This window comes from Pangasianodon hypophthalmus, chromosome 14 (genome assembly GCF_027358585.1).
Source record: "Pangasianodon hypophthalmus isolate fPanHyp1 chromosome 14, fPanHyp1.pri, whole genome shotgun sequence".
Taxonomy (NCBI): Eukaryota; Metazoa; Chordata; class Actinopteri; order Siluriformes; family Pangasiidae; genus Pangasianodon; species Pangasianodon hypophthalmus.
The window spans coordinates 2,815,182-2,829,107 of NC_069723.1; the positions used below are offsets into that span (position 1 = coordinate 2,815,182).

The 13,926-nt window shown below is 41.0% G+C and overlaps 1 protein-coding gene across 1 annotated transcript in view; it reads right to left on the minus strand.

Annotated features, from left to right (window-relative positions):
- Positions 1 to 946: 946 nt before the first annotated feature.
- LOC113544523 (protein Smaug homolog 2) overlaps positions 947 to 13,926 on the minus strand; it is a 14,586-nt gene continuing 1,606 nt past the window's right edge. The window contains exons 2-13 of the mRNA XM_034310743.2: positions 9,549 to 10,071; positions 8,521 to 8,991; positions 7,649 to 7,891; positions 7,442 to 7,551; positions 7,135 to 7,221; positions 6,772 to 7,048; positions 6,551 to 6,636; positions 5,423 to 5,538; positions 4,974 to 5,160; positions 4,732 to 4,858; positions 4,512 to 4,595; positions 947 to 3,595 (exon numbers count right to left, since the gene is read on the minus strand). Coding sequence (XP_034166634.1) covers positions 3,567 to 3,595; positions 4,512 to 4,595; positions 4,732 to 4,858; positions 4,974 to 5,160; positions 5,423 to 5,538; positions 6,551 to 6,636; positions 6,772 to 7,048; positions 7,135 to 7,221; positions 7,442 to 7,551; positions 7,649 to 7,891; positions 8,521 to 8,991; positions 9,549 to 9,744 — 2,013 coding nt within the window. The 5' untranslated portion in view covers positions 9,745 to 10,071 and the 3' untranslated portion in view covers positions 947 to 3,566. The remainder of the gene's footprint in view (positions 3,596 to 4,511; positions 4,596 to 4,731; positions 4,859 to 4,973; positions 5,161 to 5,422; positions 5,539 to 6,550; positions 6,637 to 6,771; positions 7,049 to 7,134; positions 7,222 to 7,441; positions 7,552 to 7,648; positions 7,892 to 8,520; positions 8,992 to 9,548; positions 10,072 to 13,926) is intronic.

Consider the following 13,926-nt stretch of genomic DNA (forward strand, 5'->3'; position numbering starts at 1 on the left):
TTTATACCACAGCGCTGTTAAATTCCGGATTCTGATTGATCAAACGTTGATTAATTTCCTGTAACAGCAGCTGACAGTTCAAGTTTATATTAATGCACTTGTTCTATAATAACTTAGCGACTTGTACGGTGGACGCTCCTCATAAACGGATTAAAAAAACATGTTTAATCGTTGATACGGTGAAGTTTTCTCAGAGTGGACATTTAACATTTACGGAAGGAGTCTCCAGTATCAGAGGGAAAGCTGTAACTAAGTTTTTCGACATCTTCAGGACAGAAGAGTTTATGCTTCGTGGTTTCTTGGTGATAAGCTGTTTTTTTTTTTTTGCCTTATTAACTTCAAGCGAGAGAAAAAAAATTGACACCAGGAACTAATATGCTTCGTGGACATTCCACAACACATAAATGTAACTATAAATGGATAAAAAGTATGACTGGTCAGTCTTTAATAAATAAAAATGATAAATGTTGCCAAATTATTGTGGGATAAGATGAACATTTTGGGATATATCGTTTAAGAGGGTGGTGATATTAGCTCTGCTTCATCGCTGCACCCATGTCGTTGATTATTTTTCTGTAACAGCATGACACGTGCCAAGTGTTTTATTCCTCATTATCCGGACCTGTGAGGCATGCGAGAGATCGTCTAGCTAACTCGCTCATTCAAGCTGATCTGACTGTACACTCCGTCAACGCTAAGTGTCTTCCTGATGAATGAGTCCCGCTCGAATGTGTCGTAAATACACACATCCCAATCACTCATGAAAGGTGATGTAGTGAGGGTGCTGGAAACGGTGCGTCCAAAATTAACAAGGACAAAAAAAAAAAAGTGAAACACAGATTTCAGAAACATAGATTTCATGGAAGTTTTACTAGAAAAAAAAAACAGATCAGGCTCTGCAGGAAATAAAGAGCAAATCGGAGACCTGTACACACTACTCTCAGAGTTTTCTTTCTTTCTTTTTTTTTTTTTTTTTTTTTAAATGGCCTTTAAGACTTTTACAGTTCATCACGCTAGCGGGCTGTACCATTGGAGGTTATTATATGAGACCCGGAACAAACAAAAAAACAAATTTATTATATATATATATTTATATATAAGCACCTTTTTGTGTTGTGAGTCATAAAATCTCTTGACTGTAAGGGAGGGAGGATGAAGATGAGGAGGGAAGAAAAAAATAATACAAACCAGGGCTGGGTTGAGAGAGTGAGGGAGTGAGGGAGAGGGAGAGAGAGAGAGGGGGGGGGTGAGTGAAAGGGTATATTGGCTTGAGAAAGGGGGAAGAAAAAAAAAAAAGAAAAAAAAAAAAAGAAAAGGAACATATGAGTCCAGCTCCGCCTTTTATATATATATATATAAAAAAAAAAAAACCTCCACCACCGACTGCTTCATAAAGATCAGTTTTAAGTGTCTCTCTGCTTTGTAAACACATCAATGCAAGAAATAAAGACTTCCAAACTTTCTTAAGATTTAGCGAGTCATGTGAGCCAAACTCTGGCGTAGCATCTGTAGTGATCGGTTGATTTTTTTTTTCTTTTTCCAAAAACGCAAGTGCCAGCAAGTTATAAATATGGTGTCCTATATAAAGGTATGAAGAGGACAGATTCGTCCAAAACTGAAACGTGTCTGCAATTGTGTAAAAGCTGCACGACTCCTTATTCCTTACATTTATTTGAAGTGCGTAACGCGAATTAAGACAGATATAGATATATCTATAGTGAATACTCTCCACTATGCGTTAAGTCATGAATGTAAACCCCTACAGTGGTGCACTTTGTAGTGAACAAGCTGACCGAATTTTCAGATCACGCCAATTTATCCGATAAAAACACGTCCCGATGGCGCGGTGATTTCGCCCAGAGACAGGCAGCAAGGGCGGAGCTTAAGTCGTCTCCGATCGGCCAATCACTGAGCTTGATCACTGAGCTAGCCTTTTGTTTTGTTCTTGGGCCGTCATGTACTAAATAGTTCTCACAATGTTCTACACGCTGACTATCGTGCGCGCTCTTCCTGGAAATTTCAGACGTCCAAATATGGAATGTCAAAAGTTTGTGACTCGTCGTGCGTCGGGACCGAAACCGCATCGCTGAAATTGTTCTCCCTCCCCCAGAGATTCGTCATCACACAACAGTAATTACTGGTACAAAAAAAAAAAAAAAAAAAAAAGCCAACAACAAACCATCGATGATGCAAAGAGTTTGTGTTGCTCTTAATAATTAAAAAAAAATAATAATTCTGCCAACGGAATTCACAAAGTGCCCAGAAGCTTCTCATGCAGCGTGTCAGTACAAAGTGTGTGTGTGTGTGTGTGTTTGGTGAACACGATCTCCATCTACATTTCTTTGAACCAGTCTCTGATGTCATCATTGTGCACCGTTGACTCTTCCCACAGATATTATCCATCAGTAAGTAGGCTGTTGTGTTGTTCTCATCTCACACCATAAACAAAGCAAAATATTAATAAATATTGAAACATTGACCATATTTACATGAAATCAACCAAGCGGTCTGGTTTAGTATTTTGTTAGTACTTCGCATTCATAGCTACAGCTCAACATTTTGCAACCAATCAAGCAACTGTTTAATTTTTATGGGTCTTCTTTTTTTGCGTTTTAAAGGTTGACAACAGCTAAACACTAGCGACGAACGTTCAAATGTAGAGCCTGGAAGTCACACCGGTTCATCAGCAGGAGTCAAAGGCGCACGATGATGACATCACAAGGCAGGGATCGGTTAAAAGGAAGGAAATGTTGATCCATGTTCACCGTGAACATTAAGGCCGCGTTCACAAGGACTGTTTGGACTTCATCTTCCTCGTGAATGAAGCCTTACTGAGATCATCTCCCATTGGCTGACGCGCGAACGTGTCGGCGTACGTTCCGTTTTTTTTTATTTATTTAACGAACAACGCGGCGCAATTTTTGGTGCTGTCTGTTCAGCATTGTTCTTATTTAAATGAATAGCATGTTTTTTTTTTGTTTTGTTTTGTTTTTTTCTGAGTGACAATAAGAAGTCCTTGTGAATGCAGCTTAAACATGCAGGTGGTTCAGAAACCATGTGTGTGTGTGTGTCTTTGTGTTTGTGTGTATGTGTGTGTTTACAACTCCTGGATGAGCAACAGAACAGGCCATGAGCCCTTAAAATCAGCACCAAATCATTCGTTCTCCTCTTAAACCCTCAGAGCCGAGCTCACGCCCTCGTGCCCTTTCACCTTTCACTCGATTTACGCACAACGTTCACCCCGGCGATGTTTCTCTTCTCTTCCTTTCCTCTGGGATGCGAGTAGGACGCTGACTTTGCAGTCCACACACACGCCGCCACCTCTCATATAATAGTCATCTGTATTCCATTTTATAATAAACTTAGTATAATAAAGTAGAAAAATATCAAGAGCACATGTACATGGTTCGTTTTCTTGCTGTTTCTTTTGTAGTGAATTGTTTGGTGTTTTTTTTTTTTTTCCTTTTTTTTTTAGCGTGGATTGAGCGTTCCGGGCCACACATGCGTGAAGAGAAGGGTGAGATCGCAAAATTTCCTTTTTTTTTTTTCTCCCGTTGCTTTTATTTTCATATTGTTGACGTTCTGTCCATTCCATCTGCACACACACAGAGAGAGAGAGAGAGAGAGAGAGAGAGAGAGAGAGAGAGTTAATATGTTGCCATGAACACTAAAACAGTGTTTTTCAGCTGGATTTACAGGACTACCTGGGGGCTATACATAAAATTGTGTTTAAATGTGTCACTTGTATTGGAAATAAAGAGAATTTTTTTTTCATCAAATTATAGACTTGTATATAATAGACAAATTATATAGATTATATAACATTTATTTCAGAAACCTAGTGCTGTGTTCGCGCACGTTAGCTAATTCGCCGTCAAACCCTAAGCATAATAAAGTAACTGAACCAACTAGTTACAAACACGTGACAGTAGAACCGACTTGAAAATGATTCATCTCTTCTTTACGGTTTTCGAGAATATGAAGGGATGTTGCCATAGTAACATGACATACTCCTCAGATGGGGCAAGGGTGCATGCAAATTGGGGGGCAGAGCATTTTGGGTATTTCATAGAGACATCATTTGGACACCACCAACAGCAGTGCATTATGGGATTAAAACAAGCACTGGAACTTCACTATGATTTCAGCCAACACTACAAAATGGCTGATCCTGAAAATAGTGCACTATAAAGACAAAAGAGCACAGCTTTCATTTTACTGTAGCTACACGTGGTCAAAAATTCATCACTGAACTATTTTTTGCTAGATAGCTGTGTGTGATGGATAATACAACACACTTAAACTGGAGAGTGTGAGGTTTTTTTGTTGTAATTAGTTTATTCATACACGCTAATAACGCTGGCTATAAACAGCAAATGGACAAATCCAGGATACACGATTAAGTCATGCTCTGGCTGGTTATATGTGTGTGTATACATGCGTATACAGGGTTAGGCATCCAGTGTCTGATTGGACAGTAGTGTGTAAAGCTGTGCTGTGATTGGCCGTACCTCCTAAGGCGTGTTCAGTCATACTGAGGCACAGTGACTCCAGCGTGGGGTTGATCTCCAGGTCAGTCCCTGGAACAGAGCATTCTGGGAAGGAAAAAAAAAAAAAAAGGAGCAAAGGAGTCAAGTGTGAGAGAAAGAGAGTGTGTGTGTGTGTGTGTGTGCGCACATTTACACCCAAGCTGTAAGGAGAAACATACAGGGAGAGTGTGTGTGTGTGTACCTGGTTGCTGGAACAGGAGCATGGTTTGTGGAGATGTGTGTACAGGGAGGGAGTGTGTTCTCTGTACGGAGCTCCGGCTCTGACTCGGCATGCTGTTACTCCCTCCAGGATTCCCAAACCACAGGTTCTAAAACACACACCACATCGTCACATCGATACCGTCCGGCCCAGTATCTCAATCATCGCTCTCTCTCTTGTACACTAACATGGAAACACACACACACACTCACACACACACTGACCTGTCTGCCCTGTGTGCTGAGGGCCGGCTGGTTGGCGAGTGTGTGTCGTGGAGAGTGTGTGATGATGCTCATGCGGCTGGGAAGCGGAGCTCCACGAGGGGGCAGGGGGAACTGTCTCTGTCCTCGCCGAGACACGCCTCCACCCACAGAGCCTGCTGTGGGCAAAGAGTTCGAACCATACGCCCACCTACACACACACACACACACACACACACACACACACACACACACACACACACACACACACACACACACACAAAGACGGTCTGCTTTCAGATTCTCCAAAGTGACTCAGAAGTGAAGCAGAACCCAAAACTCAAGGAAACACTATAAACATCACTAATTCTCCCGAGTTGTTTTTGAATAAGAGCATCTGCCAAATGTTATTGCACTGAGACAGAACGTGTGCACTAAGATAAGAAGAGAAGGAGCGAGTGAATGAGACAGACCCTTTCTGTCGGTACACGGGCATGTCCAGCATGGCTTTCCGTGGGAAAAGGCGGAGCAGCTTCAGCACCTGCTGCTTCCAAGACGCCAAGCGCTTCTTCTGCGTCTCTGTGAACGCCTAAAGACCACACACACACACACACACACACACACACACACACACACACACACACGAGGAGAATTATGAGGGTGTGTCTAAAGCACAGTGTTGCATACTTGGACTTCCTCCACCTGAATGCAGTACAGTGATATTTATTTATAGAAGCGGTCACAATATTAATAACAAATAAAGTGGTTAACTCCAAAATGTATTAAACATATTTTGAAAAAAAAAAAAAAAAAAAACCCTCATTATTCAGTTTTAAAAAAGAAAAAACACTTACATAATTTATAATAGAATTTAAATAGCATTTATTATACTCAAATAAATTTAAATAAATAAATAAATAAATTATTTTAAGGAAATATTCTCAGCTAATTTTAAACACCAGCTGTACATCAGTACACTAACAAAAGAAACAATTAATTTATTTAATTATTATTTTTAACCAAAAATATAATTTGTTTGAATCCTTAACTCAAAAACAAGACAAAAGTCTCTAATTATTTTTTTTTTTTTAAATAAATTTAGCCTTCATTTATCTAATTCATAAAATGTAATATAAATAAGTATATAAATGACTTCGCAGAATAAAAAAATATTTATCTATACTCACACACACACACACACACACACACACACACAAGATAAAGATCAAACTACATTTCAGTCTAATACCTTACATTAAAAAAATTATCATCATTTTCTTTTTCAAAAATCCTCAAATCATCTTCAAAACATAAATAAAATCACTCTGTGCAATACAATATTACAAAACTTTGGTTAATTACAAAAAGATCTTGCTTCTATTTAAATTAGGGGCAAATTACACAAATCATTTTCTTCAAATTTCCTTCTGTAACGTGATGCATTTAAAAGTGAAACAGGCTCAGTGTTTCATCGCTTGATGATCGCTAGAAGGAGCAGGAAGTGTCAAATTATATTAGAAAAAGTTCTAGTTATGTAGTTTAAGTCTGAACATCAAAAACACTTTCCAAATTTCGGTAAACGTTTTTCCGCGGAGACTCACCTCGTGTGTTGAACACTTCTCGATGAGCTGCAGGTAGCAGCTGATGTTCTCCTCATCCGGCCGTGACACCAGCAGCTGCGTACACACTGAAACACACACACACACACACACACACACACACACACACACACACACACACACACACACACCCCAGAACGTTCAGCACTGCTGTGCATATTTTTTTTCTCCCCAAACTACAAGCTACTCTGAGGCGTCGTCACCTTTCCCCATCACCCGCGTAAACTGCCCAGGAATGTCTCCTTCCGAGATGGGCGTGGACGAAGTCTCCCCGTCACAGGGTGGAGGATTGTGGCTCTGAAAGCCCTCTACAGCCGCGTCTTTCTCTTCCACAGGATTGGCTGCCTTGTCGGTGGGTGTGGCTCCAGGCTCCACCTCTCTCTGGGCAGAAGTGGGCGGGGTGTAGGCTTTGATGGGCGTGATGATGATCTGCTGAAGTTCCTGCAGGGCGTTCCGGACGTTCCCGCCTTCAAGGATATCCTGTGGAAGATTGCGATATTAAAGATCGCTGAATCGTATACAAAGAAAAACTTGATTAACGTGCAGGACATTTTTGCGAGGCTCACCTTTTCGAGAGACTTGAGGACGCTCTGTCGCTCTCTCAGCTTCTGAATGCTCAGCGCTATCTTGTGCCGAGCTCCTTTGGTCACATTCTGTAAAATTAAAGGGAAAAAACCCACAGAGCAAACAGAACTGTTTAAACAGTACTCCACCTGAAACACGCACCACGATTGATCAAGAAAAACACATTCAAGACAACGTCTTCTTCACCAAGACCAAGATCACGCCTACTAAATTAAAAAGGGCAGGTCATACTTTCTTCACTGAAAGAGTTGTTCTCAAAGAACAGTAGAAGACGAATAAAACACTGACCTGTGACTCCAGATGCTGCTCGGTAAGGACCATCATCTCCTCATAACTCATCTGGGAGAAAAGGGACGCATACTTGTGCAGACGGAGACTCTTTAGCCACGTTGGCACATCTAGGACACACACATATAACACATCAGCTTGTGAAAGTTAGATTTGAGTAAAACAAACTGCGGCACTAAAATTTAATTTACAGGACAAAAGCTTCACCTTTCATGCCGCTGCCGTCCTCCTGGAACGTGTTCCGTGTGTTGGTTTGATCCTCTGTTTGTTCGCTGCCTGACGAAGCTACACTGCCCTGTGGAGACAGTGGTGCATGCTCCGCCCCCGTGGCACCCTGGCGCCCACCCACTTCGTCCTGGCCGAGCCAATCCGAGCTGCAGCCCGGCTGGTTGGCAGGAACAAGAGACATCGTGCGTGTCACTGAGCTTGTTTGTACCTGACCAGAAAGGCCTAAAAGATAAAAACAACAACTAATTACCACACTTAACATGGAACGGTAACATCTATTCATAAAGCTCCGCTAATTATACGCTTTCCAAACTACCGATCCGCAGTGTACTTACACGCTTACCAAACTACCGTTCCGCAGTGTAATTATACGCTTTCCAAACTACCGATCCGCAGTGTACTTACACGCTTACCAAACTACCGATCCGCAGTGTACTTACACGCTTCCCAAACTACCGATCTGCACCGTGATTATTCAGGTGCGTCCTTAGAGAGATTATGTGAGAGATTATGCGCTTCCCAAACTACCGATCCGCAATGTAATTATACGTTTCCAAAACTACAATCCTCAATGTAATTATACGTTTCCCAAACTAACCATCCTTAGAGAGATTATGCGCTTCCCAAACTACTGATCCGCAATGTAATTAGACGTTTCCCAAACTACCGATCCGCAGTGTAATTATACGCTTCCTAAACTACCAATCCGCAGTGTAATTATACGCTTCCTAAACTACCAATCCGCAGTGTAATTATACGCTTCCTAAACTACCAATCCGCACTGTGATTATACACTTATACGCTTCCCAAACTTCTGATATTTTCCAAACATTTCCGGCCACGACACTGACCTGTGCTGTTGATGGGGGAGGGCACTCCACCCGCCCCGGGAAAGGCCATGTGCCCGTTCTGGCCGGCAGGCGAGCTACATGTGGACGGCGGTTTATCGTGCCAGGCATGTGCCACCTCCAGGGACTCGGTTGGACCTGTCCATTCGTCCGAGCCCTGTCGGGCGTGATGGTGGTGGTGGTATGGTCCAGGTGGCGGTCGAGCTGACAAGTGCTCCTCAAGGTGGTTGAGCCACAGCGCGAGGGTGGTGCGATCATCGAGCGTTGTGGCCGGGTGGATGAGGGCGTAGGAGAGCAGTTGGCGGCTCTCCTCCACAAACAGGCTGCTCTCGATGGTGTGGCTCAGCACCTGCTGGAGCAGCTTCATGTACTCGCACTTGGCCTCGCTGTTACGTGGCTGCAGCAGGGGGAGATGTGAGAGCAGCAGTGACACGGCCTTCTCTTTGGGCTCCTGCTGCCACTGGCTCACTATGGCTGGAGACAGAAAAGGTTATGAAAGGGTTTTAATAGAATCTTTACATAAATAGGTAAGGTCTGTTCCCTAAAATTATTTTTGAGCAGTTACTGAGATGGTACTACACACATCTCACTGGGACAGGTGTCAAGAACTTCCAAGAGTTTTCAGAAGATCCTGAACCCCACTGGGATTCAAAATATAAAGTTCCATTTTCTCCCCAGTTTAGTCTTGCCAATTCCCACTAGCTAACTCTTCCCTATCACAAGACAACTCCACGCTGCTCATGCCGCGTCACAGTGCAACGTAACACACTCGGAGGAAAGTGCCGTCAGGCCCTCTTTCGCATGCTCGAGCTCACAGACGCCCATGATTGGCAGGTGTTGTTTTGATTGATTGGGAAGAGAGGCCACAGTCACAGATGTCTGTGGCATCATCAGGATTCGAACTCATGAATTTTGGACAATATGGCCTTTTGAGCAACTTACTAACCCCCTTCCTCCACATTTTTAATAGACGTTTGGGAACTCGGAATGAATTCAGCACTTTGGAACGACCCAACTCCTGAACAACATACCTGCATTGTTGGCCTCAGCCTCCAGTAAGTGTATCTCAGTGCAGTCGGCCAGCCAGTGCTCCAGGCAGATGTGGAGGAATCGTGCTTGGGTCCTCGAAACCCTCTTGAGCAGCGACAACAGCGCCACCGTCTGTTCGCATTCATTCCAGCCCTTAAACCAGTCTGTCAAAATCCCCACCTGGTCCCGGAACATCATGGCGAACCCTAACGGAGTCCTCTTGAGGTGAGGGTTCAAGGAAAAGGGCTGTAACCTTTAGTGTAGGACTGGGAAAGGGGACGATCTTAAAGATGCCCCCCCAGAGGTTGGGGGTGTTACTGCAATAGTCTTACAGTCCACTCAGGAGCTGCATAAGAAAAGCTTCACATGGCTCTGGCCCAACGAAGGGCCAGTGGCGCAGGGAAGGGGCAGTGAGAGGTCGGCAGTCAGCAGTCACAGGGAAAGTGAGAGATGGAATCCTGGAATGATTCTTCACGATATTTTCTACGAGACGTTTTTAACTCCACAGTGAGAGGCAGCAAGAAGCTATGGAGAAGCAGAACATACACAAAAAACAGAGAAACAGCTAGTCAGTTGGATTATTCATATGTTTAAAGAAATAGGCCAGCATAATTCAACTTCAACATCATAGCTGTTATCAGCAGAGGATAAGGACTACAGCTACAGTCTTCCCCTTCCTGGTATCTCGAAGACTCACTCATTTCCCTTGGTCTTGGCTAAGCGGACTAGAACATCCATTTGTCCAGAGGTCTAACTAATTTTTGGGCTCCTCTCAGTTCTTCCTTGTTTCCCTTGCTCACTACTTAGCTCCTCCCTCTGAGGGAACGGTGAATGGATGCCGGAGACGAGGATATAAGCGTGCGTCCTTGCTCACCGAGGTGTCACTTTACAGAGACATGATTACATGTGTACATCACACGCTTAAACACGCATGTTTTAGCCTAAACAAGATTCTTACTCATCACCTGATTTGGCATGTTAACTGACTTTCATGAAAGAATTTTATTTGTACCCACAGTTATTGAAACAACTACATCCTTAATGATAGCAAATTCTGATCGATTTCTGAAGAAGGGAGGACCGAGGAACTGTTAGACTATTAGAGTATACTAGCATGTTTTTGGGCGTTGAGAGGAAACCAGGCTTCACGCAAACCGTAACTGGAGATCAGGGTTAAAACCTAAGAAGCTGGAGCTACTTTTTCAGTACCCGAAGAATTTGTTGAGAGTCTGATGGCACGTGGATACGACAAAACCTTCAGGACTAAACACGATTTGTTCTTTCCTCAGTACAGAACTAAATTAAGATGAGCAGCACTGCAATAACATCTCCATATTGTTCATTACGATCATCATCCTTCTTCTTCTTCTTACACACATCAGATTACTTAAAGGTAATCGGCTTCGCTGAGCAAATAGAGCACCTTAGTGCAGACTACAGCAACTCTCGATTCAGGTATTAGCAAGATGCACTCATTACCCCACAGCTGGCTATAGACTGAACAGATTACAAACTTCCTTTACTGTTAGTGTTTCATCATCATCCTCGTGCGCAAGTGCTGATGCAAGAAAATTCACTCGTTTATATTCTCTACATGGCTGCGTTCCAATCCTGATCATCTTCCTCTCTCTACTTTCCCAGAAGAACACTAGATAAGACTTACCTTAACAAACCAGCAAAAAAATAAAAAACTGTAGATCACACTGTTTACTTTATAATATAGATGTAATAAGACGTAATGTGTTAGGTATATTTAATATTTAGCTACTTATATCACAAAATGAACTTGCATGTGATCGGATGAAGCTGAACCACAGTTATATAAAACATTAACTCGTACAGCACGTGGTAAAAGTTGTGAAGCATCTAAGAGTCTTCCATTAGCTCGAATTAAACCTGCGAATCATAGCACAGCATACACACTTTCCGTGGTCTCTAGTTTCCTGGTTTTACACCAGTAATTTTTAAAACCAGCTGCTGTATGATGCTCACTAAAGCACTCGCTACTGATAAACACCTTTTCGTGTTATTTTGCACCAAATTCTGTTTTTTAAAAAAAATGGCTATTTGCCAGACATTCAGAACAGGGCCATCGAACTGGTTTTCCCGGATGCCGTGCATTGAAAAACCCAGATACACTGTAAGAAAGAACTTTAGGGGGAAAAATAAAGCACACGCGTGAACAATTGAACCATGTATTACTTACACTTCTGTTAAAAGGATACAAATGTGTTCGTTGTTTTATTTTTTACGTTTGAGTAAAGATCTCAGATACACCCTGCATCAAGTTTCCTTTCGAAAGCGGAAAACTTGCACCATGCATACTTTTAGTTATACGTTTTACATTTATGTACATATACACACACACACAAGACCTCACACACCAGAACAAGAACGCACCATTCGTTATCTGAATATATACTTTTGTGGAAAAGGCATCCTGCATTCGTTTTTACGCTTAATCCACTGTGCAATCTGCTGTTTTTATTTCTGCATAAAGACTCTGATGCTCTAATTGCAATATTTTTGCAATTTTTTTTTTTTAACAATTGTTTAAAGAAACAAAATACACTATTTTATTATTAATAACAGTAATGTCCAGTATCTTTTATTTAAATCTTTTAGGAAATTATTTTCACTATATAGAACTTTTATAACTTTTACTTTTCTGGAAAAACAACACACATGGTGCATTTTATTTTTAGAAAAAGAACTCTGATGCAAGAGGCTTTATTTATGCTTTTAAGGTTTGAAGGAGAGACTGCAGCGATCGGATACCCAGCCAAAAAAAAAAAAAAAAAGGCAAAAATGTTGGATCAGATATCAAAAGAAAAAAAACAGACTAATTCAATCTGATTCTCTAACAAATAGAAAAGTCTGGAATTGTGTTAGGAAGAGATTTTTTTTTAAAACTGGAATTAATTACATATAAAAGAGACTTGACTAATCATTTCATCACTCCAGGTTTTAGTATCGGAATAAAACGGGGATATCGTATCATCTCTACGATGAAAAGAAAAAAACTTGACACAAGTGTGTGCAGAATTTTTATTTCTGGCCCGAGGACGTGAAGGTGCGAGTCACTTATTTTAACTTCTGCAAAAATAGATCTTGTGGTATTTTCACATTAATTTTACACTTAATCCACCGAGTATACTTTTTATTTCTGTAAAACCAGGCAGCATGTATGCTTTTCTCACACACACACAAACACACACACACACACACACACACAAACATGATGCATCGTGCATCATTTACTTAACTTTTTTACATTCATTTTTAACTACTTTTTATTTTTTTAATAAAAAGAATTTCCAATGTAGTATCTTGCATTACTTTCACACTTAATCCACTGTGTAGAATTTTACTTGAGTGTGTTATTTTTATTATCTTTTCAGGAGAAGAGCTCAGATGCAGCAGAAAGAAGAAGAAGTAGAAAAAAAACAAACAAACAAACAAAAAAAAAACCCACATCCCTTTTACTTCTGAGTAAATACACTGTGCATTATCTTATTTTTTTTTTTATTTTATGTTTGTGAACAGACTCTAAATGTACTATCCATTAATTTAAAAAATTATTTTGGGGTGAAGAACCACAAATCTTTTAAAAAAAAAATAAATAAAAAAAAATTAAAAAAAAGGTACAAGTATAGTTATAAATATAGTTATTTTTCTATAAAGAAAATGCAAAAGTAGGTAGAACATGTGATAATGTCCCAGAAAACACTACGCAATGTCCTTTTCCTTGAGAATCTTTACACTATTATGTGCAAAGAATGTCTCAAGATTTTTTCCCTCAATACTTCTTTTTTTCCCCCCATGTAAAGGCCCTGTAAAGAACAATGCACCCAACACCATGCTTTACTTTTTGAGGAGAAGAAAAAAAAAAGAACTCAGGATGTTTTCCAGGTAAAAACTAATGCAGATCAATGAAACGTGATCATTTTATTGCTGCCCGAACTTAGTGCATGTCGTGTTTTTTTGTTTGTTTGTTTGTTTGTTTTTGTCTGAACAGGGATTTTGATGGACAGAATCATTTCCGGTGTAAGATACGAGATGGGATAAAACTGCGTACTGCAGATACGGCAAATCAGAAATGCACGCGCACCACGGTGAACTCGTCTCTCCGCTTAGTTATTTTTAAGGATAGTTTCGCGTATTTTTGTGCAAGTGTTGAGATGTATTTGGGTTAAAATGCATCATGCGTTATTTTTATATCAAACAGAGCGCAAACTTTTTTTTGCTGTTGTTGTTGAAGCAAGCACTATTTTTATTTTTGGTGACAAAAGGATCCAAAAAGTTGCATGCATTTTTTCCCCCCCTTTGATTAATGATTTCAGTGCATTTTTGCATGGAAGTGTGTGTGTGTGTGTGGAT